The 26817-nt window shown below is 46.0% G+C and overlaps 1 protein-coding gene across 1 annotated transcript in view; it reads left to right on the forward strand.

Annotated features, from left to right (window-relative positions):
• Window positions 1–26817, forward strand: part of TTL (tubulin tyrosine ligase) — a 68669-nt gene that overhangs the window by 1986 nt on the left and 39866 nt on the right. The window contains exon 2 of the mRNA XM_073545160.1: window positions 16852–16930. Coding sequence (XP_073401261.1) covers window positions 16852–16930 — 79 coding nt within the window. The remainder of the gene's footprint in view (window positions 1–16851; window positions 16931–26817) is intronic.

Below are 26817 nucleotides of genomic sequence, written 5' to 3' on the forward strand. Positions count from 1 at the left end.
TCAGCCTGCTACTTCAACAAGGGGAGCGAAGCTGGGGCTGCAGCGCTCAGCCTGCTACTTCACCAACAAGGGGAGCTGTGCCGGCGCTGCAGCGCTCAGCCTGCTACTTCACCAACAAGGGGAGCGAAGCCGGCGCTGCAGCGCTCAGCCTGCTACTTCACCAACAAGGGGAGCGAAGCCGGGGCTGCAGCGCTCAGCCTGCTACTTCACCAACAAGGGGAGCGAAGCCGGGGCTGCAGCGCTCAGCCTGCTACTTCACCAACAAGGGGAGCGAAGCCGGGGCTGCAGCGCTCAGCCTGCTACTTCACCAACAAGGGGAGCGAAGCCGGGGCTGCAGCGCTCAGCCTGCTACTTCACCAACAAGGGGAGCGAAGCCGGGGCTGCAGCGCTCAGCCTGCTACTTCACCAACAAGGGGAGCGAAGCCGGGGCTGCAGCGCTCAGCCTGCTACTTCACCCATCCTTTATGCTCCATAGAAAGTGCTCCGCAAAAGCAACACTACTACGCCCTTTCACACCATGGCTAGCTTTCGTTTTTTTTTCGTCCCCTTCTTCCAAGAGCCTTAACTTTTTTATTATTCCATCAATATGTCCATATGAGGGCTTGTTTTTTTTCTTCATTTTTTGCAGGATGAGTTTTGCTTTGGAATGACACCATTTATCTTACCGTATAGTGTACTGGAAACAAAATTAGTTTATTTTGTATCTAAGTGGTGAAAATTTTTTTCTGAAAATTGTGTGGGGGGAAAAAAAAGATTTTCCTTTTTTTAAATTTTTTCGGCTCTGGGGCTGGGCTTATTTTTTGCCCTCTAAGCTGAAGTTTTTATTGATGTGATATTCTGATTGCTTTTTACTGCAATGTTGCGGCAGCCCAAAAAAATATATAATTCAGGCGTGGTGACTTTTTTTTTGTCTCGTTAATCCGCTTACGGATCTGATTATTTTACTTAATTTCTGAACACCGCAATACCAAATTTTATTTTATTTCTTTCACTTTATTTAATAGTCTCCTTGAGAGACTTCAAGCTGCCATCATCAGATCACCTGCACTGTACATAGCAGGGCTTCAGTACTGCTATCTAAACTGTGTTCCAAATTATTATGCAAAAAGAGTTTAGGAGTGATATGGTTAGAATTTTTTTGTTTGTCATTTAAACTCATTGATGGTGATGTGTGTCAGGGCTCTTTATATCACTGAAAGCAATTGCAGATACCTGTGCAAATTAGTTTGGCAGGTGTGTCCAAATAAAGGCAAGACTACTTAAGAAGGCTGTTCCACATTATTAAGCGGCCTACATTTTTTGCCAAAATGGGAAAGAAAAAGGATGTGTCGGCTGCTGAGAAGCAACAAATTGTGGAGTATTTAGGTCAAGGCATGACTATAATGAACACAAGTCCCAGCAAGTCTGGGCAGGCAGGCAAAAAGTGTAAAAGAAAGTTAAAAAAAACAAAAACACTACACTACACATCCCCCCCTCCCCCTCCCATATGCGCCAATACTGTGGTTTTAGACAACACTTGTGGTATTGCCGTGTTCGGGAGACAATGGGGAATAAAAAGTGGGGTTTGCTTGAAACAGAGTGCCAAACTCCCTCTGAAAGAGCTCAACGTCTTGCCACATCCTTCGGCAGTGACTTGGTTTTTGCTGTTACCAATGGAAAGACAAAGCCACCCAAGCACGTACTGCTGTCCCTTGCAATTAAGTCTTTGACCGGCAATACAGAACTGGTTCGAACTCTGAATCGTCTTGGCCACTGTGTGTCATATTCAACGGCTGAGGAGATCGATACAGCCCTTTGTATCCAGAAGTTGGAATGTTCAACGGATGACATCCCAATGCCAGCAAATATCTACCCTGGTGTGTTCACAACCTTGGCCTGGGATAACATTGACAGACTTGAGGAGACACTAAGTGGAGCAGGTACATCTCATAGAGTCAATGGCATCGCTGTTCAGTCCAATGTTGCATGCTCTGTGACAAAAGTCCTGCCAGATGTAACCAAGTCGAAGAAAAGAAGCATAATTCCGACAGAATTAATGCTACCAATATATAATGTTGGGCGGCGGGGAGGGCCACCCAGGATTGAGACTGCGAATATTAACACTACCGAGGAGGTCCAGGATTCAAAAACCAAGAACCATATCTGGCTTCTGGCTAGAATGTCAGACCATGAGGATCAGACCATTAGCAGTTGGACTGGGTTCAACATCCAAATCCGCAGCGACATTGTAGTGGCCCAGGACACTGTAAGCTACCTGCCCACTATCAATGCTCCTGCAACAGCCATGTCCACTGTGAATGAAGTCTTGGAGCAAACACATGCCATCATGCAGACCCTGAAGCTTAACAGAATTGTGTGCGTGTTTGATCAAGCACTCTTATGTCAAAGCTGCCGAGGTTATCTGGAAACAGGAGAAGTTCAAGAACATAATTAGAATGGGTGTCTTCCACACAATCTGTAATCTCCTCTCCATCATAGGTAAGAGATTTCAGGATGCAGGCCTTAGAGATCTGTGTGTTGAATCCGGTGTCATCGCTGAAGGATCAGTGTCTGGAGTGATGGACGGCCGGAGGTACAACAGAGCAGTGAGACTACACAAGCTGGTCTATGAAGCACTTATGAGGCTTGCATGGAAAAACTTCCTTCCATGGCTAGAAGAAAACCATGCAAGGGACCTTCACCATCTGGATGAAACACTGAAGAACATCACAAACTTTCGCATCAGTGTGTCGCAGGGATCCTTCGAAAAGTTCTTGGATAATGAATCTTGCACACTTACCCTGAAGCTCTTTCAAGTTTATCTTGAGACCTTCAGAAATGAACAACTCTCAGCATTCTGGATGTCATACTTGGAAATGGTCGAGACCATGCTGGCCCTGGTTCGAGCTTCAAGAGAAGGCAATGGATGCTTCACCTAGGAGCAATCCGACAGATGATACCGTGGTGTTTTGCCTATGACAAGGTCAACTATGCCCGATACCTAACCTATTACTATGCTACGATGTCTCGGCTGCCCATAGACCACCCAGAGGTCCATGAATACTTCATGAAAGGTGGCTTTTCGGTCCAGATCGGTAGCAAGAATCCTTTTGGACGGATTCCTGTGGACCAGACCATCGAAGAAACAATCAACAGAGACACCCAGACACCAGGGGGCACAAAAGGCTTCAGCCTCAAAGTTGGAGCTGTCGCCAGATTCTACCTGACATCGGAGTACCGCAGCATGTACTTGAGGCAGCTGAGGCCCTAGTAGGCCAACAATATACTGACTTCAGTCATTCAGACCTACAGGTGTCCAGGATTAGAAGAGATGAAGCCGATGTCCGATCTTTTGTTGAACTGCTGGAGACTGGTTGGTTGAACCCCTTCAACAAAGAGCATAATGGTGAACTTACCAGTTTATCAATAGCGACTGCAGCACCACCAGATGTAGCCAAAGACCTTCTAGGGGCATACAGTATAGGAGAGGATGCATATCACACATTCAAGTATGAGCGTTTGGGTACCGATACGCCAACTACACTGTTTCATGACAAGATGACGAAGAACAATCTTAAAACGTTCTCTAACATCAGAATGAAGACACACAGACAAGGCCTTGGCAAGGAGGTAATTTTGAAGGCTGACAGGAACCTATTTGGCCAGATGATACTTGTAGCTGAGAACAGAAAGCTACAAATGAGTGATGTCTTGACTCATCCCCTGGGGCCATTGCCATGGGCACTTGCCAACGGTGATGGGTCTATCCGCAAGACCAACAAGGCTGCCCTAGCAAGGGAGTTGGAGAGGAATGATCCTCCTGCAGAGGTGATCCCTGAGCCCTCTGCAACCATCATTGATGGGATGAGCCTGGTTCAGAAACTGAAGGGAAACGATGCAACATTTGCCCAGCTAGCAGGCACAGCAATGAGTCGCGCTATCCATGAGGGTGCTAAGAGCAAGCGCATTGATATTGTCTTTGACGTCTACAAGGAGACATCCATCAAAGATACAGAAAGAGTCAACAGATATGAAGGCACAGGGATCCATTTCAAGAACATTCAACATGGGCACAACATCCAGCAGTGGAGAAAGCTACTAAGTAATTCCTCCAACAAGGCAAGTCTCATAAAGTTTCTGGTAGAAGAATGGAAGGCGAAACACCACAGGGAGAAGCTTGAGGAGAAGGAGATGTATATCACATGTGAGCAGCTCTGCTTTAAGATCACCAAAGAACAGTGGGAAGAGGCTGAAGACCTTAAGTCAAGTCAAGAAGAAGCAGACACACGCCTCCTTCTCCATGCTCTTCATGCAGCAGAATCTGGTTACAAGTCTGTCATCACTTCAGAGGATACTGATGTCATGGTCCTGTGTCTGGGCATGTGCCACAAAATCCCATCCCACCTGTTCCAGAAATGCGGTACACAGAACCGGACAAGATTCCTGGATATCACCACTCTGAGCAGAACATTGGGAGGCAGCGTGTGTGATTCATTGATTGGTATGCATGCATTTACAGGCTGTGACACAGTCAGTGCATTCGCTGGCCGTGGGAAGATGACAGTCAAGCAGTTGAAGATGAACAAGACATACCAGGATGCCTTTCAGGAAGTTGGTCGTTCATGGGAAGTGTCTCCCGAACTCTTTGAGAAGGTACAGGAAATCACCTGCCACATCTACCTGCCAACTACCCAAACAACTGAGGTAAACAGGCTTCGGTATCAGCTGTTCTGTGCCAGACGTGGAGTGGTAGAGTCAAGTCAACTCCCTCCTTGCCAAGACTGCCTTTTCATGCATGCACTGCGTGCAAACTACCAGGCTGCGATCTGGAGGAGAAGTCTGCAGAGCCAGCCATTTGTTGCAAACCCAACAGACTGCGGTTGGATGATAGATAATGACGGAAAGCTTGTTGTCAAGTGGATGTGAGGGGCACCAGAAGCTATTATCCAGCTACTGTCCTGCAAGTGTGTGCGGTCATGCGAACTTCCTCAGTGTACTTGCCTCAGCAATGGCCTGAAGTGCACGGACATGTGCAGGTTACAGACATGCCAGAACAAGGGTATTGAAGACGAGCCAGTAGAACAACAGTCAGATTCAGAGTCTGATGTTGAAGATATTATGGAGTAACGTTATATAATTATACATACACACAAAATATATATATATATATATATATATATATATATATATATATATACACACACACACACACACACACACACACACACACACACACTAGTATGGACAAGCCCATGACATGTTCAGTGTGTATTTACATAACTTGGATTAAATTTTGTTACAAATACTACATGCATTGTATTGACATTTTGGCATTTCCCCTAAATCGACCTTTAATCATTATTTTTTGGAAATATAGGTAGGATCTATTGAAAAGGTGAAAAATACCATTAACCCCTTCGCGCCGGCCGCTGTAGCGGTACGGCGAATCGTACCCGGATCATATGCCGGGCGATCGCCGCGGGTCGGGAGCTGGTTCCCGGTGCAAAGTGGTTACTGTACCTCCTAAAACATTCCTTAGGGGGTGTAGTTTCAAAAATGGGGTCACTTTTTGGGGGTTTCCACTCTGCGGGACCTCAGTGTGTCTCCAAATGTGACATGGCCCCATAGATTTCTTACAGTGAATTTTGCCGCAGCTTCGCTTACGAAGCCTGCCGTGCGCCAATACTGTGGTTTTAGACAACACTTGTGGTATTGCCGTGTTCGGGAGACAATGGGGAATAAAAAGTGGGGTGTGCTTTTTCCTGGTCCCCCTTTTCAAAATGAAAAATGTGGGCCTAAAGCGACATTTTTCGGTAAAAAACATACTTTTCAATTTCCTCAACCAAGTGCATGAAACTCCAATGGAGCGCTTGTTGGGTCAAAGTGGTTACTATACCCCCTAAAACATTCCTTAGAGGGTGTAGTTTCCAAAATGCGGTAACCTTTTAGGGGTTTCCACTCTGGGGGTACCTCAGGGTCTCTCCAATACGACATGGCCCACTGGATTTCTTCCAGTGTAATCTATTATCCCAAAAACCGCCTAGCTCTCCTTCTGTGCTGAGCCCTCTTGCGCGTCCATAATTTAGTTTACGTGTACATGTGGGGTGTTTCTATAAACTGCGGAATTGGGGTAACCAATTTTGGGTTTGGGTTTGCTGTTAACCCTTGCTGGGTTGCAAGTAAAATTGGATTACAATGGAATATCTGCCAAAAAATTGAAATTTTGATATTTCACTGTGATTTTGCTTGAATTCCTGTGCAACACCTAAGGGGTTAACAAAGTTTTGAAAATCCGTTTTGGACACCTTGAGGGGTGTAGTTTGCAAAATGGGGTAATGTATGGGTGGGTTCTGTTATACAAGACCCATAAAGTGACGTCCGAACTGACTTGGTCCTTGGAAAAATGGGTTTTGGAAATTTAGTCGTAAACTTTAAAAATTGCTTATAAAACTATGAGCCTTATCACATCCGAAAAATATAAAATTTCATTTCCAAAATGATGCCAATGTGAAGTAGACATGTGGAGAATGTAAACTAATAACTGTTATGGGGGGTATCAGCATTTTTGTAAAAAGTAGAGAATTTCAAAGTTCAAAAATAGCGTATTTTTCCCAAATTTTCGTGTATTTTGTAATTTTTTATGCAGAAAGGTAAAATCTATTGACTCACAATTAGCACTACCATGAAGTACAATATGTCACGAGAAAACAATCTCAGAATGGCGTGGGTAGGTGATAGCGTCCCAAAGTTATTACCGCATGAAGTGACAGGTCAGATTTACAAAAAATGGCCTAGGCATTTGGGTACAAATAGGCCTGAAGGGGTTAAGCTACTGATGTGCAAGGGCTATCATATCAAAACATAAACTACAGACATGCATCTACCTAAAAACACCAAAGAGAATGTCACTCCGGGTAGTACCGATATCTGGCCCGGCTCATGGACTAGATGGATGGAGTGGAGGATGGCTGGTTGATGGACACCCCATGAAAACACGGCTAAGGCTAGTTTCACACTAGCGTTTATTCCATGCTGCGCACGGCGCCGCTAAGCCCCGCCCCTGCTGACTCCCTGCCCGCCCCATCCGGTCATCGCCGCCTACTATCGCACATGGACGCTTGCGATCTGCGCACCCTATCTTTAGCATAGGGTGCGCTAGTAGGATTTTGGTGTGCGCTGCGCACTTTTGAAGGTGCGCCGAATGCAGCATGTTGTATTTTGGCGCGCTCGGCGTGACTTCAAAAGTGCGCAGCGCACACCAAAATCCTACTAGCACACGATCTGCGCACCCTATGCTAAAGATAGGGTGCGCAGGTCGCAAGCGTCCATGTGCGATAGTAGGCGGCGATGACCAAATGGGGCAGGCAGGGGGGCGGGGCTTACCGGCGCCGTGCGCTGCGTGGAATCAACGCTAGTGTGAAACTAGCCTAAGGCACCAACAAGGAGGAGGTGGAGTAATGTTTTGGGCTGGAATCATGGGGAGAGAGATTGTCGGCCTCTTTAGGATCCCTGAAGGAGTAAAGATGAACTCCATAATCTATGTGGCGTTTCTAAAACAGCACTTCCTGCCATGGTTCAAGAGGAAGAACTGTGCTTTCCGCAGCAAGATCATTTTCATGCATGATAATGCACCGTCTCGTGCTGCAAATAACACATCTGCATTTCTGGCTGCTATGGGCATAAAAGAGGACAAACTTATGTTGTGGCCACCATCTTCCCCTGACCTCAACCCCATTGAGAACCTCTGGAGCATCATCAAAAGGAGTGTCTATGATGGCGGAAGGCAGTTCACATCTAAGCAACAAGGTATTCTGTCCACATGCAAAACAATTGAAGCACAAACCATCCAGAAATTGACAAATTCAATGGACGGGAGAGTTCAGAAGCTTCTTTCGAACAAGGGGTCCTATGTGCAAATGTAACATCACCTAGAATAAACTTTTGACTTGAAAACTGTTTGATTTCATTTTGTAATAAGCTGATAATGCTTATAATTACACAATTGAACATTTTTTTGTTCAAAATAAAAAGGTTGAAAACTCTGCTGTGCATAATAATTTGGAACATGCATTTTGAGTGTTTCTTATTTTTAATAATATACTGTTTTCATAGGCAGTTTGTTCAAAAACATTGCAAATATACTAGAATATTAGATGACTGGAAAATAACAATGACTGCAATTCATATAGGTAATTTAGAGGAAATATTTTTGCATAATAGGTAATTTGGAACAGTGTACAGCCGCTTATCGCTATGACGTAATATTCCGTCCATGGGACTTAGGTCCCAGGTCACATGGACGGAATATTACGTCCATTGTAGGAAAGGGGCTAAAAAAGAAAAACTGAAATTTCACATGGTCATAAGTATTCAGACTCTTTGCTCAGGCATTCATATTAAAGTCACATGCTGTCCATTTCCTTGACCTCACAGCTCACCGTGCATATCAGACCAAATGAGAATCGTGGTCAATGGAACTGGCCAAGGAGCTCAGAGACAGAATTGTGGCAAGGCACAGATCTGGCCAAGGTTATAAAAGAATTCCGGCAGTACTCAATGTTCCTAAGAGCACAGTGGCCTCCATGATCCTTAAATGGAAGAAGTTTGGGACCACCAGAAGTCTTCCTAGACCTGGCCGTCCAGACAAACTGAGCAATCGTGGGAGAAGAGCCTTGGTGAGAGAGGTAAAGAAGACCCCCAAGATCACCATGGCTGAGCTCCACAGATGCAGTAGGGAGAAAGTTCCACAAAGTCAACTATCACTGCAGCCCTCAAGTCTCATGGCTGTACTAGCTCAAAAGGATGATTCTACTCAATACTGAGCAAAGGGTCTGAATACTTATGACCTTGTGATATTTCAGTTTTTCTTTTTTAATAAATTTTTTAATAAAAGGTTTTGGTCACTATTTTTTTTTTTTTCAATGATGGCTTATCCTTTGGATAGCCCAACAATATCTGATCAATGCTGGTGACACACTTGACACCCCCACTGGTCAATTGTTACCAGTGTCAATGGCTGTACGTTCTCGAATACAGCAAATTTTTGCCATCTAATCTGACAGCACCTTGATGTAGGGGCAGAGACCCTTATTCCAGCTATGTGTCACTGCACTGTTTCAATACAATCAATATTTTATCAGCAGGAGATTATCACTAGAAGACAAGCTGCCATCGTGTCTTGTCCAATCCACGACCCCACTACTAATTGGCAGATTTCTGTGCACAATGTATATTGGCAGAAATCTGCCAAGCAGTGTGAATGGTCTTATACAGGGCTCAACGTCTGAGGTCTGCTAAATAAGCAGCAGAGAAAACTGAATTTCTTAACTGCTGCACCCAGTAAATTAACCCCTTTCTGACCGCTGACTGGATAGTACGTCAGCAGTCAGACGCTGGAGCCCACCTCAAAGCCGCGACATGTCAGCTGTTATAAACAGCTGCCGGGCCGGAACTGAGCTCATCGCCGACCCCTGTCACGTGATCGGGGGTCAGCGACGCGTTGCCTGTGTAGGGAGGAGGGCCCCTGTAGATTGTCCGGGCCGGAATCAAGGGGACCGCCATCTTGGTTCCTAAGGAAACAGGACCCGGGGAACGAAGGAGGAGAGTGGACGGCTGAGAGTGACAGGACAGCAAGGGGAGGGGTGAGTATAAAAGGGACAGGGAGCGCGCAGGGGAGTCAGTTGGTGGAGAGGCAGACACGGAGCAAGAAGCTGTGGGAGTTTGAGAGAGCCAGAGAGGAGACCATCTGCAGAGGGGAGACTTACAGTGGCCTGCGGAGAGTAAGCACCGAACTTGCTACCAAAAGACTGTCGCTTCACTCAGATCCAGGGTCACTTCCCGCCCACGGTCGTCCGCAGCTGTTACTGCTGTGCTCCAGCCTGTGGCGGCTGGTCCGCTGCTGCTCCACTCCAGCCCGCGGCTGCGGCCTGCCCGCTGTCGCTTCACTCCGATCCGGGGTCACTTCCCGCCCACGGTCGTCCGCAGCTATTACCACTGTGCTGCAACCTGTGGCGGCTGGTCCGCTGCTGCTCCAGCCCACGGCCTGCCCGCTGCCGCTTCACTTCAGCCCGCGGCTGCGGCCTCTTCATCATCGGCCGCAGTGGACGTCACCCCACTGCAGTTGGGGCCTACTCCTCGCTTACAGAGAAACACTTTGCCTAGGCTCAGGCCGTGCACGTAGACTACCAACTGACACTCCTGGTAACTGTGACACAACCCTGTTTGGAGACCGGATTCTCATTGAACTCGCTCACGACCAGAACTCCGCTGTTTCTACAGGGGGTTACCTCATCCAAGGATTTCCTCAGGGCCTGTTGTGCCCCAACTCCTGCTGGGCGCCCGAAGACTACGACAGATCCTCAGCAGCTGGGCCCAGCGGCTGCGACACCAAAGCAGCCTCATCAGAGACGCCGAGGGACATCAGGACGGATAAGTGACACTATAAGAAATAAGGACCCGTAGTCGGCCGTATCGCGGCCCTATAGTAACCGACCTTTGCCGAGTTAGTCATGATCCCTTTTAAAGTGTTTGTTTGTGTTGAGTCCCTGCGAGGACAATCGCTGTTATTGTTTTTGGTTGCTTAGCATAGCCCTAGCAGCTTAAATTCATAAAAGTTCTTTAGCCAAAGTTCAATTCAGTCTTGCGTCTCGTCACTGCATCCTGCGTACCTGCTGTTACCTACACCTGGACAACTAGAGACCTCTGATTGTTGCAGTCAGATCGCTTTGAGCGCCACCCTGTGGTCGGCGCTCAAAGAACTACAGTAAATCTGCTACATATGGGCGATCTGCTCATCTCCCATATGTAGCAGAGCCGATCGGGTTGTGCATGCTTCTAGCCTCCTATGGGAGTCTATTGAAGCATGCCAAAAGTTAAAAAAAAAAGTTTAAAAATAAAAACCTAAAAGTTCAAATCACCCCCCCTTTCGCGCCAATCAAAATAAAACTATTAAAAAAAAAAAAAAAAATCACACACATATTAGGTATTGCCACGTTCAGAATCGCCCGATCTAGCAATGAAAAAAAAAGCATTAATCCGATTGCTAAACGGCGTAGTGAGAAAAAAATTCAAAACGCCAGAATTACGTTTTTTTGGTCGTCGCGACATTGCATTAAAATGCAATAACTGGCGATCAAAAGAACGTATCTGCACAAAAGTGGTATCATTAAAAATGTCACCTCGGCCTGCAAGGAATAAGCCCTCACCCGACCCCGGATCACGAAAAATGGAAACGCTACGGGTCTTGAAAAATTGCACTTTTTTTTTTTTTTTTTTTTTTTTTTTTTTGTTAGCAAACTTTGGAATTTTTTTTTCACCACTTAGATAAATGAGAATATTGACATATTTGGTGTCTATGAACTCGTAATGACCTGGAGAATCATAATGGCAGGTCAGTTTTTGCATTTATTGAACCTAGCAAAAACAAGTATGGGATTGCACTTTTTTTTGCAATTTCACCGCACTTGGAATTGTTTTACCGTTTTCGAGTACACGACATGCTAAAACCAATGATGTCGTATCAAAAGTACAACTCCTCCCACAAAAAATAAGCCCTCACATGGCCATATTGACGGAAAAATAAAAATGTTATGGCTCTGGGAAGGAGGGGAGCGAAAAACGAAACCTAAAAATCGAAAAAATCTCCGGTCATGAACGGGTTAAGTGATATATCGCAGGAATTAGGGTCTCTGTCTCTACCTCATGCTGCTGTCAGATTACATAGAAAAAAAACCTGCTGACTGGTTTCCTATAAACAAATAATGACCAAATACAGTAATTACATCTGTTGGTCCTGGGCTTTGCCGTAGTAAATTTATGGTGTGGAGTCAAAGCTCCTGCTGCTTCAGTCTAGCAGGAGCATGTCTAGTCACTAGCTGGGGACAAGTCAGATCGGAAGTAGAGATGAGCAAACCCATGGATGTTCGAGTTCAAACTTTACCTCGAACTTGAAATAGCTGTAAAATGGTCAGTCAGGGCTAGGGGGCTGCAAAAGTAATCTAAATGGGGGTAACGGCAGGACAATTGCCCTGCAAACAAATGTGGATAGGGAAATGATTTAAAATGACACAGAATTAAAAAAAAAAAAAATAACGTAAATAATCTTGAACCAGGTGGTAGGCTACTTTCACACTTGCGTTTTTTTGCACTGTGCGCAGTGCAAACGCACATAAAAAACACATCTTGCGTTTTCGTGCGTTTTTTGAAGTTTTGCACACGTTTTAAAAAAACCCGCATGCGGACGTGCGCATTAACATGAGCACGTCAGTGCACCCATAGACTATAATGGGTGGTTAGGTGAAAAAAAAAACGCATAGCATGCGTTTTTTTGGGGGGGCAAGTCGGACGCTCAAAATGCAACAGTGCATTTTGTGCGCCCGAGCGCACACTACAAAAAAGCACGTACAAACGCACGTGCACCCATGTTGAGAATAGGGAAAAAAAAGCATGCGGTTTTTGCGCGAAAAAACAGCGCAAAAAAACCCACAAGTGTGAAACCAGCCATAGAGGTGAATGTGGCGGTGCAGGTGGAAGTGGCAGGGGAGGAGGCATTCAACACTGCTTTTGTGATGGAGTCTGTCATGAAAAGGGGGTAACCTTTAGCCGGCACACAACTATCACATGTGCAGGAGGGCTTATCTTGGTTATGAATGTGATGAAAACAGCAAACAAGGCTATTGACCTATCAATTTACAGCAGGGGCTTATTGTAGTTATCCCACCGCTATTAGCAATACGTCACGAACTGCAGGGATTTATGTATATCCCACTTTCTGGTTCCGCTTTGGAGCTTGCAGCTATCTGGCTCCCCCCTTACCATCAGGTCAGTCAGAGAACTGCACCTAGGATATTTGGTCACCGGATGGGCTGCTTCACTGTGGACTGGCTATCAGGCACGCTGCAGTGAGGGAATTATAAATGCTCTGGCCACAGCCTGACAATCAGCTTATAAAACCTGTTCCATCACTGCCAGATTACCCACCTAGCCCAGAACACACTTTGCTGCCACCATCTCCGATTACTCTATTAATATTTAAAATTAATAAAGGGGGTCGGAAGCCAACCCAAATTAGTAGCGTAATTTCAGGCACATGCAAATTCCTTATAGAGCATCGAGAGACTAATAATTATATATTTTACTCCAAAAAGGTAGCCAGTATTTTCAAAAGGTATGAAAAGATTTTACAATGTGAGACAATTAAAGTATGTACAAAGCAATTACAAAATAAAGAGGATTAAAACAAACACTCACATGTTGCTTAGATCATTCCAGGCTAACCATGCTGACAGGGGAGGGGGCGACACATCAAAATGCATTGGAGGTCTTGTTGCAATAGCTTCCCAGGCAGTGACTGAGGCCTGGGCTGACTGGCAGTAACTTATACTTGTAGGCTGTGACACCACTAAAAGGGGTTGAGTTACCACCGCCCTCCCCTTTTTTTCAGAGTTATAGATTTGCTATGTAAACTTATAGTTATCATAACGTGGCTGGAGAAGGCGGCGGGGGGTGCAAAGGGGGGTGGACAGTGTTACAGGCTGCGAGTGAAGAAATCTCCCCTGGTGAGGGGGGGTCACATCTGCAGCATGTGTGTGACAGCCATGGATCGTTCTAGAAAAGTGTAGAGAGAGGAAGATTTCGGAAGGTGTGCTAATAAGGGAAATCATAGATCATATTCACATTATCGTGACAGTCTGTATAAAATGAAATGACTTCAGCTTCTAAAATTCGGTACAGTAGTTCAGTTATAAATGTCTGTTCTGTTCCTGATCTAGGAATCTGGGCTTTTAGCTGAGATGAATCTGTGCTGCAGATGCTCAGTAGTGAGGTCGGGCTGTGGAGCCAGAGTCAGGGAAATTGAGGAGTTGGAGGTTTGACTGACAGACTCCACCGCACTGCTTGCTCATGAAACCTCTTGGTCTGGTGCAAGCAGGCGTCAGGACGTTCTGCGTAATTTCGTAGGCACAAGTACTGCTGGATGAAAAGTGACGCCAGAACAAGTAGAGGCATACCTCTCAACTTTCTGAAGAAGGGAAAGAGGGACAAAGGTTGCAAATTTTAGGCCACACCCCAATCACACTCATTTCACAACTAGTCACCCCCTTGTCCACGCCCCAACTACACCCATTTAGCACTGCTGATCACACTGACTGGTACTGAGGGTACAGTGGCTGTACTGTTGGCACATTGACTGGTACTGAGGAAAAGAAAGAACAGAGAGAGAGAGGAAAGATCAGAGAGGGAAAGAAAGAGAAAAAAGAAGAGAGAACAGAGCAAAAGAGTGAAAGAAAAAACAGAGAAAGAAAGAGAACAGAGAGAGAAAGGAAGTGGGGAAAGAAAGAGAAACAGAGAGAGAACTAAAGATACTATAGCAGCCCGGCTCACATTGTAGTGCTCACCTGAGCCTCCTGATGGAGGACATAGCATCATCCGCTCAGATGGCCAACATCCCTGAGTCGAAGGCGATCCTGCTGTCTCAGGAGAACACGGTGATGGATCTGAAGCATTCCAGTAAGTAACTCCATGGTTCCATCACAACCTCCTCCGGAAATTACCTTATTTCCAGTCAGCTTCCAGCACGTCGTTTCTGGCGGAAAGTCATGTGTGAATTTTCGGCCGTGTACTCCTGTGTCCGTGGGGAAAAATAACCTCCCGGCCGGGGCAGTGGGGCAGACTCAAAATTGGGACTGTCCTGCTGGATCCGGGACAGTTGGGAGGTATGAATGCTCCCCATCATACACCTTGTACAGGCATGGCTCCACACACCTCATACACACAAGATTCTGCTTTGTATGCCCTGTACACACACAGCTCTGCTCCATACACCTCGCGCACACAAGGCTCCACTACGTAAACCTTGTGCACATTCGGCTCCGCTCCGTACTCCTTGCACACGCGCGGCCCCGCTCCGTACACCTTGCACACGCGTGGCCCCGCTACATCCACCCTTTAAACCCCTCCTGAGCCCACACAAACTTACTTCGTCTAGCGCCATGACAATTAGCACAGCAGAGTCCTGCATACACTGAGGCTTCTGATCATGGGGCCCCTGACTCTTCCCCCTCCTGTGACCTCATCACAGGGACTGTGCGCATAGAGAACAGCCTAGCGACGTCATTGCTGGCTGTGAGAGGCTGCGGTGGGTCTCTGGGAGGGCGAAAATGGGGTCGGTGCATGGGGGGGCGTGCGGCTTATCTCCCTGTAGTGTCAGAAAAATAGTCCAGGGCGGGACAGCGGGTGGGCAGAGCAAAAACGGGATTGTCCCGCCTGGACGGTTGGGAGCTATGGTAGTGGTGATATTAGATTGATTGGTTGAGAGTGCCTTCAGTTCCTTTGCTTAGACTTCCATCCGTCCACCTGTTGAAAGCGCAGATTTTTCACCTGCAGCTCATGGGTATCTGTTTTCCGCCTCACCCCCTTGCAAATCGGGCAAACAGTCTGAGCCTAAAATCATGCAGCAGTCTCTTCTGCTTTTTGGTAACTGCTGGCTGTGGTTCCGTGGGCCATCAATCTGGACCTGACCAACAACTGAAGAAATTGAGTGCGCTGATGCCCAACCACTTGTTCTGTTGGAATATGAGTACATGGGAAGGGTAGTGCAAAGGGTCAGCGGACCACAGCATCACGATGATGATGATAATACACAAGTGCCAGCTGCTGCAGCTTTCTGCTGTGTAGTCTAGGAGGAGGACAAGGGTGATGACTAAGTGGCACATCATGCGGAGGATTATTCTTCTTCCTAGCACCATTAATTCCATGGTGCTTTACACGAGGAGAGGTTACATACACAACAAATAGAAATTACAGTGAACAGACTAATAGTGACAGGTACAGAGGGGAGAGGACCCAGCCCTTGTGGCCTTATATTCTGCAGGATAATGGGGAAGGAGACGGAAGGTTTGGGGGCTGCTGCAGCTCTGGTGTTGGTGAGGTGGCAGCGGGGTCATTGCAGTCTGTAAACTGTTCTGAACACATGGGTTTTCAAGATCCGCTTGAAATTCCAGAATGTTTGGGATAATCAGATGCATAGGGCCACAGAATTCTACAGGATGGGGGTTACTATGGGAAGGTCTTTCAGGTGATTGGATGAGGATCGTATGATTGTGGAGGAGAGAAGAAGGTCTTGGGAGGACCAGCTTTTACATGGTGGGAGATTAGATCAGAGATAGAGATATATATATATATATATCTATCTCTATCAGACTGATTATGGAGGCTTTGTAGGTCAATGTTAGTAGCGGCGGCTCCTTTGCTGTAGCTATACAATATGCCTATATGCATTTATTATTTAGTCATATATAGTATTGTGAGAAGAAAAAACGCAGTACATTTATCGCGTTCCCATAGATGATGCTGCTGTGCAGGTGCCGCCGGCATCATCTTGATGGAGCCTTTTTTTTTTTTTTTTTTTTGTTTTCTCTAGCAAAATGGCGCAGTACTTGGCATGGCTGTGATTGCTCCAGAACTGCCCACAGTCTAAAAGCTTGTTGATTGGCCACTCTGCAGCCTTTCACCTAGCTTTACTATACTGACGAGCACGAACAGGAAACCGGACATACAGTAAAAAGTGTGTGTCTCAATACTGTCCGGTACGAACCCTGAACGTGCCGGTTCGGGTTTGCTCATCCCAAATTAGAAGTTTATTACTGCTTTTTTCTTCTCCTTTGCATGCAGATGTGTGCGCAGCAGCACCAGCACAGATCACTTCTTGATGCGGCAGCAGACAAACTTGTGTGACTGTATTTATTGTCTCATTGTGTTTTCTTGCTGTAACTGTATAAAAATGGCAGTAAAATGGCAGCCAGCAAGTGATGAATACAAATAGGGCTGCTGACACTGCAACCTGTCTTATCTGATGTCTTTTTGTTTGTTCTGTAGGACATGAGCCTGGCATTGTGCAGCTGGTAAATTACTATCGTGGAGCAGATAAACTTTGTCGTAAAGCTTCCTTAGTAAAGTAAGTGTCCTCGCTCAGATTTTTAAGTTAAAGGCAGCAAAATATCACTTTGGCTAGATGGTGGCTCTAAATCAGTAGAAAAATATTGAACTGTAAACAGTGCATTTTTTTTTTTTTTTTTTTTTTAAATAGAACACTTGTGCAATTTTTTAATACACATCATGCTGTACATATGGTGTTTTCCCTTAGGCTTTTCTATTAAATTAAAAAAATCTATACATGACATAAGCCTCATACAATGTGAACTATTGTGAGAAATTGTATTGCTTAACCCCTTAATTCCTGGAGCTTTTGTCAATTTTTCGTTTTTCGCTCCCCTTCTTTCTAGAGCCATAACTTTTTTTTTTTTATTTTTCCGTCAATATCGCCATGTGAGGGCTTATTTTTTGCGGGACGAGTTGTACTTTTAAACGACATCATTGGTATTACCATGTCGCGCAATCCCACACTTGTTTTTTGATTCTCCAGGTCATTACAAGTTCATAGACACCAAACATGTCTATGTTGTCTTTTATCTGAGTGGTGAAAAAAAATTCCAAATTTTGCTAAAAAAAAAAAAAAAAATTGCGCAATTTTCTGAGACCCGTAGCGTCTCCATTTTTCATGATCTGGGGTCGGGTGAGGGCTTATTTTGTGTGCCGGGCTGATGTTTTTAATGATCCCACTGTTGTGCAAATACGTTCTTTTGATCGCCCGTTATTGCATTTTAATGCAATGTCGCGGCAACCAAAAAAACGTAATTCTGGCATTTTGAATTTTTTTTTCTCCCTAAATTGCGGGGTAACGCTTTTTTTTTTTTTTTTATTTTGATTGGGGCGAAAGGGGGGTGATTTGAACTTTTTAGTTTTTTCATTTTTAAACTTTTTTTTTTTACTTCCATAGCCGCAGATTGCCCATATATAGCAGATTTACTGTAGTGCTTTGAACGCCGACCACAAGGTGGCGCTCAAAGCGATCTACCTGCAACAAACAGAGGTCTCTGAGACCTCTGGTTGTTAGGGCAATGCGTCGCCGACCCCCGATCATGTGACGGGGGTTGGCGATGAGCTCACTTCCAGCCCGTCAGCCGGAAGTGCTATTTAAATGCCCGCTGTCACCTTTGACAGCGGGATTTAACTAGTTAATAGGCGCGGGCGGATGGCGAATTTGCTCGTGCCTATTGCAGGCACATGTCAGCTGTCTATAACAGCTGACATGTCTCGGCTTTGAGGTGGGCTCACTGCCGGAGCCCACCTCAAAGCAGGGGATTCTTACCGATGTACTATTCAGTCATTGGTAAAGAAGGGGTTAAATCATGAAGGAAAAAAAGTAGGTACAATTAGGGTATGTTCACATGTTGCATTTTTTCAGATTTGAAGCTTCACTTGGGAGAAAAAAAACAAACGTGTTTTTAAAAAAAAAAAAAAAATCATGTATTTTTATGCAACATTTCTCCTTCCAAGAGATGCAGTTTTGGTTCAGAAATTTCTGCTGCAAGTGCTTTAAGATTGTGTGTACATGGTTCGTTGTATGGTGTGGTTTTTCTGCCTGAAATTGTCCCATAAACGCTAGGGAATCCTTATGCCAACAAAGTCAATGAGAATCCTGAATTGCTGGGCACATGATCAGTATTTTTCCTTTCAGGATTTGCTGTGTGTTTAAATCCACAGCATGTGAATTCTTTGATTTTTTTTTTTTTTTTGCCTGCAATTTTAACCCATTAAATGCAGAGAGGGAATAAGATGACGGTCATTCCGATCAGTGGAGAGTCATTTTCGCCCTCTGCTGGTCTGTAGCTTTCTTGTCCTCAATGTCTGCTGCTTGACCTTGTTGTAATGGACTGCTGTCTTAGAAATTTTAAGAATGAAGGCAACATGACGTTCACTGCATCCCTCAACTAGTAAAACCAGAATTGAGCCTTTCTTTTCCCTTAACCCATGACAGCACACCTGAGAGAGGGATTCGCCCCGCCAGGACAGGAACCTACTGAGATATAAGGGGCGGCACCTCTCCCCCCACTTCATTTGGGTTCTTGTCCTGGAAGGGAATCCCACTGTCAGCGGTGCCTATCATGGGTTAAGGTCCCAGGCCCGTCCCGGCGCGGGAAGAACAGGGTGCCTCACCTGTAGCACCGGCCGTCCGGTCCTTGAAGCGCAGTCCCCGGTGACCCCTGGGGTTCCGGGTTCGTGTGGGCGTGCGTGGCGGCTCCTGGAGGCTCCACCGTGCCTCCCTCCCCTCGTCCATGCCCGCAGTCTCGCTCCCCCAGAGCACCTAGCGGGGGAGAGCCGCGGGCGTCTTCCGGCCGCTGATGTCAGTGACGCAAGGGATCATGGGCGCGCCGACTAACGTCAGCTAGGCGATGGTGTCATGGCGCCTGGTGTGACGCCGGCTTTTCCGAAGCGGTCGGCCGGCGGTCGCAGGGGGAGGAGACACCCACCAGGACGGAGGCGGCATGGCAGGCGGTCAAACATGGAGTCAGAGCAGGAGCGATCGCCGTCTCCACCTACTCTGCCTCCATCGCAGTCCTCCGGCCGCAAGCATGGAAGCCATTCAAGCAGCAGTCGCCCCAGCCGCAAGTCGGGGGACTCCTCAAGATCGAGAGATCACAGATCTCGTGCTCCGACACAGCCTCCGAGTCCGGTACCCTTGATTACGGGTGGTGAGTGATCTTCGTGAATGCTAGCATTCTGTTAATAGGGGTTCCCTGTTGTATGTTTAACCCCATAGGAAAAGCCTAAGAAAGCGGGGAGTAAGAAGAACAATAGGGATTGTGCCATATGTAAAAGCCCCCTAGCAAGAGACTGGCAGAAAGACCTCTGCGCCAGTTACATCCAGCGAACCATGGCAGAAGAAGCGCCTAGTTTCGCATCCAACCTTATATCGGCCATTAGGTCAGAGATGGAAGGATCAATTAAGGCCTTATTGAAAAAAGGGAAAAAGAGTAGGAAGAATCCTCCTAGTTCCACGTCAGGCTCCTCATCGGCCTTGTCTCAGACCGAACACCCATCCTCCTCATACTCCTCAGACAGTGACACGGGTGGTAAGCCATGTTTTCCGGTAGAAGACACAGATGCTCTCCTCAAGGCCATCAGGGCAACAATGGGCCTACAGGAAAAAAAAGCTGCTAAATCCTTGGAGGATGTCATGTTTGAGGGACTACGAGAGGAAAAAATGGACCTTTCCGGTTAATGAAAAGGTCCAGGCACTCATTGAGAGAGAATGGAGGAAACCCGAGAGATCTGGGGCTCTTCCCTCCTCCTCTAAGAGACGGTACCCCTTTGAGCATTAGGACGCAGAAATATGGGACAAAGTCCCAAAGATCGACGCAGCGGTGTCCAGGTCTTCCAGAAAATCGGCTCTGCCCTTGGAAGACTCGGGGGGTTCTTAGGGACCCGCTAGACAAAAAAGCGGATTCCTATCTAAGGCATGCATGGGAAGCAGCAGCAGGAGGATTGAAGCCGGCAATAGCGGGCACCTGCACAGCGCGCGTTCCCTAATGGTTTGGCTTCAGCAATTAGAAGAGAGACTAGCGTCAAAGGTCCCAAGAGAAAAAATACTGGCAGATATGTATCTTCTGCATGGAGCAGCAGCTTTTTTGGCGGACTCTGAGGTTGACAGCGCGGCAGGATTATCAAATGCCGCCAGATGCGCGTTGTGGCTTAAAGGCTGTCCAGGTGACCTACAGTCTAAACTGTGCTCTCTCCCATGCGATGGTCGTTTTTTTTTTTTTTAGGGAAAAATCTGGATGATATTTTGGAGAAAGCAAGTGATAGAAAGGCTTTCCCAGATTCCCAGCAGATCAGAGAAGGCCGCCCTTTCGGAGAGCAAGATTCAACAAGGGTCGTCCTCCGGCAGATAGAAGAAGATGGGAAGATAAAAGAAAAAAGGGAGTCCGGATTTATGTTGGATTCCTGACAACGCTTTTGGTCCCGTTTTTTAACCCCTTTCTGGCGACCGTCCTGCTCTGGTCCGCTGCTCTTATTCGGACAGCTACCTCCTGGCCTCTGCTGTAAATCCAGATCCCTGTAAAGGGGTAGAGGCTATCGGGGTTGCTCAGGGTGCTGTCTTACTGCAGCCCAGACTCGCAGACGGATGTCACACCACCCTGCTAAAGAGTAGGAAGCCGGTCTACTGCAGAACATGGAATAAATTCCTGCAATTCCTAGGTAAGCCGTTAGAACAAGATCCCCTGATTAGTGCCATCTTGGAGTTTTTACAATCAGGATTACAGCTGGGGTTAGTGGTAAACACTCTAAGGCTGGGTTCACACGTAGCGGAACTCTTGCGGAAATTACCGTGAGAATTCCGGAAATCCATTTCGCGGGAAAATAGCATTTTAAATTCCTGCGATTTTTCCCGCGGAAAAACTAGCATTTTGCAAGCTTAATTAGCTTGCAGAATTGCTAGCGTTTTCCAAGCGATCTGTAGCATCGCTTGGAGAACTGATTGACAGGTTGGTCACACTCGTCAAACATAGTGTTTGACGAGTGTGACCAACTTTTTACTATTAAGGCCGCCTATGCGGCATCAATAGTAAAAGAATGTAAATAATAAAAAAAAAATATTATTGTCACCTTCCGACGTCCCACGCAGCCTTCCCGCCTCTCTCCACGCTCCCGGTCCCAGTAATCCTTTGCGACAATTACCGCGATGACGTCCGTTCTCGCGGGATCGCGACGTCTCGCAGTCGCGATGACGTCGCGCAAATGACCGCGAGACTTCGCGATCCCGCGAGAACGGACGTCATCGTTCGCAAAGGCTTACTGGGACCAGGAGCGTGGAGAGAGGCGGGAAGGCTGCGCGGGACGTCGGAAGGTGACAATAATAATTTTTTTTTATTATTTACATTCTTTTACTATTGATGCCGCATAGGCGGCCTCAATAGTATTGGGCAGCACGGTGGCTCAGTGGTTAGCGCTGCAGCCTTGCAGCGCTGGGGTCCTGGGTTCAAATCCCACCAAGGACAACATCTGCAAGGAGTTTGTATGTTCTCCCCGTGTTTGCGTGGGTTTCCTCCGGGTACTCCGGTTTCCTCCACACTTTAAAGACATACTGATAGGGAATTTAGATTGTGAGCCTCATCGGGGACAGTGATGATAATGTGTGCAAACTGTGAAGCGCTGCGGAATATGTTAGCGCTATATAAAAAAAAAAAATAGTAAAAAGTTGGTCACACTCGTCAAACACTATGTTAACAATATTTTTTATTTTAAATTCTATTTTTTACAGGGATATGGTACCCAAAGCCTGGAGGACAGTCTCCTCTCCTCTGGACCGTGGGTACCATCCGCAAATGTTCTTACTTTTCGCATGGTGTGCACAGCCACATGCGGAAAGTAAGCAGAACAATGCATTCCTATGGGTGCGGCATCGCCGCCATTCCGCGAAATTAATGAGCATGCTGCGTTTTTTACCGCGAAACAATTCCGCCGTGGTAAAAACCGCAGCATTAGCACAGCATTGCGGAATCCCATAGGAATGAATGGGATGCTTATTTTTCGCGGCAAAATCGTGCGGTTAAAACTGCCGCGGAAACGCCACGTGTGAACTCAGCCTTAAAGTTCAGGTATCTGCACTAGGTGCGCTCTATAACTGTAACTTGGCAGCAAATAGATGGGTAGCCAGATTTATCAAATCCTGCAATCGGTCTATCCCAATACCTAGAATAGCCCCGTGGGATTTAAACCTGGTACTAGAGGCCCTTACAAAAGAACCATATGAGCCTTTACAACAACTACCCATAAAATATCTTACCCTAAAAATGATCATTTTAGTGGCCCTTACATCGGCCCGTAGAGTAAGCGACATGCAGGCTCTCTCAGTGAATCCACCCTATACACAAATTTTTCAGGACTGGGTGATATTAGGAACAGACCCCCTTATTTACCTAAGGTAGTATCAGATTTCCATCGAGGTCAGGAAATTATCCTTCCATCCTTTTGCGAAAATCCAAAGAACTGAGAGGAGGAAAAATTCCATAATTTGGACGTTAAGAGAGCCCTGCTAGAATACATATCTGTCACTAGCCAATGGAGGATGTCCCAGTCCCTATTCGTAGCTTTTCAAGGTGCCAGGAAAGGCTATGGGGTTTCAAAAGGGACTATTGCCAGATGGATTAGGGAGGCATTAGTGTAGCCTACTCAGCTAGTGGTGGTCCGATTCCTGACGGCATCAAGGCTCATTCCACCAGATCCGTGGCGACCTCCTGGGCTGAAAAGTCAGAGGTATCGATTGAACAAATTTGTAAGGCCGCTACCTGGGCCTCACCTTCAACCTTCTTTAAGCACTATAGATTAAACCTATCCCCCTCAGCTGACTTAACCTTTGGTAGAAGGGTGCTACAAGCGGTGGTCCCTCCCTAAGGTGTTTCGAAGTCTCCAAAAACCTCTCAGGTGTGCTGTCATGGGTGAAGGGAAAACCACCTTGGTTACTTACCGGTAGCCGGTTTTTCCGGAACCCATGACAGCACCTGTATAGTCCTCCCATTTTTACCTTATGGGTGTGCACGATTAGTAGGGTGCATTTGTGTGATGTGGTGTTGGATTAACATGTAACTAACTGGGAAGTCCTCTCATGGTCTGTAACCAACTGAAGCGGGGGAGAGGTGCCGCCCCTTAAATCTCAGTAGGTTCCTGTCCTGGCGGGGCGGATCTCTCTCTCAGGTGTGCTGTCATGGGTTCCGGAAAAACCAGCTACCGGTAAGTAACCATGGTGGTTTTCAGCACTCAAGACTTTTCTTTTCAACTCCTTTGGCATGGTTAAAAGCTATTTTTTAATTCCTATTACTTTTGGGATATTACTAGCACTTGTTCTGCCATCCAGCTTGCCCTATTGCAAAAGGATTGTGAACTCCACAGCAGAGTTTTTTTTATACTTTCCTTCGTTAAATAAGATTAGGTTCAGGTGATCACCTAATCAGAAGCACATTAAGTAGAATGAGGTGTCCTCTGCTTGGAATTAAACTGACACTGGAATGGAATGGCTGTCAGACATGTAGAGAAGCTGATTTTTATAAAACTGCAGTGGTCTCTTAATTTTTGCCAGAGCTGTATAATTAGTACAGTGCTTGTGTAGCTTACTGTACATGTATTTTATTGCTAAATTATTTTATGAAAAAATGGTGTGGGCTCCCGAGTAACTTTCAGAACCAGCAGAGAGAAGTGGACAGCGGACAGCGGGGGGCAGATGTTTATAGCATGTGAAGGGGATAATACCCATGGAGCTTCCCAGGCTATTAATATCACCTCACAACTGTATATTTAGCTCTTACTGGTTAATGAAATGGGGACCCCCCCCAAAAAAAAAAAAAAAACTATGTAGGGTCCTCCTATAATTAATAAAGGCTAGGCAAACAGCTGCATGCTGATACTAATGACCTAAGAAGGTGCCATGGATAATTGGGCACCCCAGGATAAAAACATTAACTCAGCCGCTCCAAAAAAGGTGCATCTATAAGATACGCTTATTCTGGCACTTAGCCTTACTCTTCCTACTTGCCCTGGTGCAGTGGCAAGTGGGGTAATAGTTGAAGGGGACGCGGGGGGATGATGTCACCTTTTGTAGTATCTGGTGACATCAAGCCCAGAGGTTGGTGGAGAGGCCTCTATAAGACGCCCCCATTACTAACCTCCTAGTCATATCATATAAAAAGACCCCTCCCCCCCGAATAAAGTCCTTAGATTAAAAGTCTGTTTCATTCTTTCAATTCAGTCTTAATTAAACCATACTCACTACATTGTCTATTCCAGTGAAGCCATTGTCCCCTGTAAGAGAATTAAAATAATAAGCAAAGCTCCTCACCTGTGCACTGAGAAGATAAAAATCCATTTGTTCTGCGACTGGTCTAGCTCTGCTATATCTAGATGGCAGGCTGCCATCCCGCAGAGACACTGAGCAGCGTCTGCTACTACTGCTCAGTGTCTCATAGTGAACTCCTAAGACCTGACAGTGACATCATCACGATGTCGCAGTGTCGTCACAAAGGTCCTGGGTGTTCACAGCCAATGAACTCCCTTTACCTAACTGACGTCAGCACGAATGCCGTTAGAAATCCTCCTATCGGCCTCGCACTGATGTCAGTTAGAGCAGGAGTCTATGCAGAGGGCACAACAGGGCAGATGAAGGAATGTTTCATCTGAAGGCCTCGACCGAGGATGTAAAGCAGATGCCAGTCTGCATGTGAATTGTGTGAGATCCACATGTTTTGTCTTTTTACCTTTCAGTGCATTTTTTTTTGCACAAAGGTATATATTTCTCCAGTCCTATCACTAATGTTCAGATATTAACAAATTCTAATTGTATCTCTTTGACAACTTATCACCTTTAGTGAAGAGAGCAATATATTACTGTCCACAATTTGAGAAAATAGATATCCGGCACTGTTGTGTGGAAAAATACCCTGAATGTCTGCACAAATATTTTTCACATTAATAAAAAACACCTTAATCCCACTTGGAACGGGTGCTCAATCCCATATTGAAAAAACAGAACATTTCGTTGTGGAGAAAGAAAAAGCAGGATGGCACTCACCGTTCATGTGAATCAAATCACTTTATTTCACATACACAAGGCATCGGCATAGGCACGGGAGCAATGTGCTGGAAGACGGACAACAGCCGTTTCGCGCTCAATACTCTTCAACAGGTCCTATGCTCAGAATACAGGTAATGCAAATAAAACACATGTGTGAATAATAACTCCTCCCCTTCACCTGAGCATGTCTTGTGACTCCTCTACCAATAAAACTCTTTAATGTAAAAAAACAAAACACAAGAAGATAAAAAACATTTCCCTCTACAGCACTATAATACAATTAAATTTATTTATTTTTTTAAATATTCAAAGGAATACAGCCATATCTACCTTTTCCTTTAACCCTAATGGACCTGTGGCTTTTGTGCGGAGAATCCATCTAGCTTCAACCTGCAAAAGACGCTTATCATGATTCCCTCCATATTGCAGTGCAGAAACTCTTTCAATACCAGCAAAACGCAGTGCCTCCGCATTTCCACCATGGAATTTCCTCATGTGTTCTATAAGTCTGGGGACTCCTTTTCCTGTGGTAATTGAATTAAAATGTTCTCTAAGGGTGGTTTCACATTAGCGCTTTTTAAGCGCATGCACGGCTGGGGGTAGCTCCGCCCCCGAGCCGGCTCTCTGCCCGGCGTGCCCGCCCCTTGCTTGTAGCGCCGCCTCCTAGTGCACAGCGGCGCCTGCGATCGGCGCACCCTATCTTTAGCATAGGGTGCGCAGATCGTGCGCAGGCCGTGCGCTAGTTGCGCTTTGACCTGCGCTGCACACTTTTGACGGTGCGCCGTGCGCGCCAAAACCGAAAAGTTTGATTTTGGCGCGCACGGCGCACCGTCAAAAGCGCTAATGTGAAACCACCCTTAACCTGATGTAAAGAGGCAGAATTGTTTTGCCAATGTTGAAAAAACCGCATGGGCAAAATAGGACATAAACCACAAAGGCAGTTTTACATGAGATAAATTCTTTTACGTCGTGATACACAGATCCCATTTTTACAGTTTTTCCACTCAGCTTAAAGGGGCACCAAGGACAATTCTTGCACTTGTAGTTCCCTACTGGATTCCAGCCAATTGTTCCGTTTATCTTGATATCTATTTTTTACCAGCAAATCTCGGAGATTAGTGCTCCGTTTACTTGCAAACAGGGGACCTCTGCCGACCACATCCAATAAATCTCTGTCACCTTCCAAAAGATGCCAGTTCTGTCTGATTACAGTTCTAATATGTCTGTCCATAGAGTTGAAGGTAAAACCAAGCACGAAACGTTTTTCCTTTTGCTTTCTGCTCTGATTATTAGTGATCGCTGAATCATTAACCCTTGATATAGCTGAGTCTAAAATAGATACAGGTTAACCTCTCTGTCTGAATCTGCTGTGTAGT

Source organism: Dendrobates tinctorius, unplaced genomic scaffold (genome assembly GCF_039654945.1).
Source record: "Dendrobates tinctorius isolate UK_male_01 unplaced genomic scaffold, ASM3965494v1 ptg000140l, whole genome shotgun sequence".
NCBI lineage: Eukaryota > Metazoa > Chordata > Amphibia > Anura > Dendrobatidae > Dendrobates > Dendrobates tinctorius.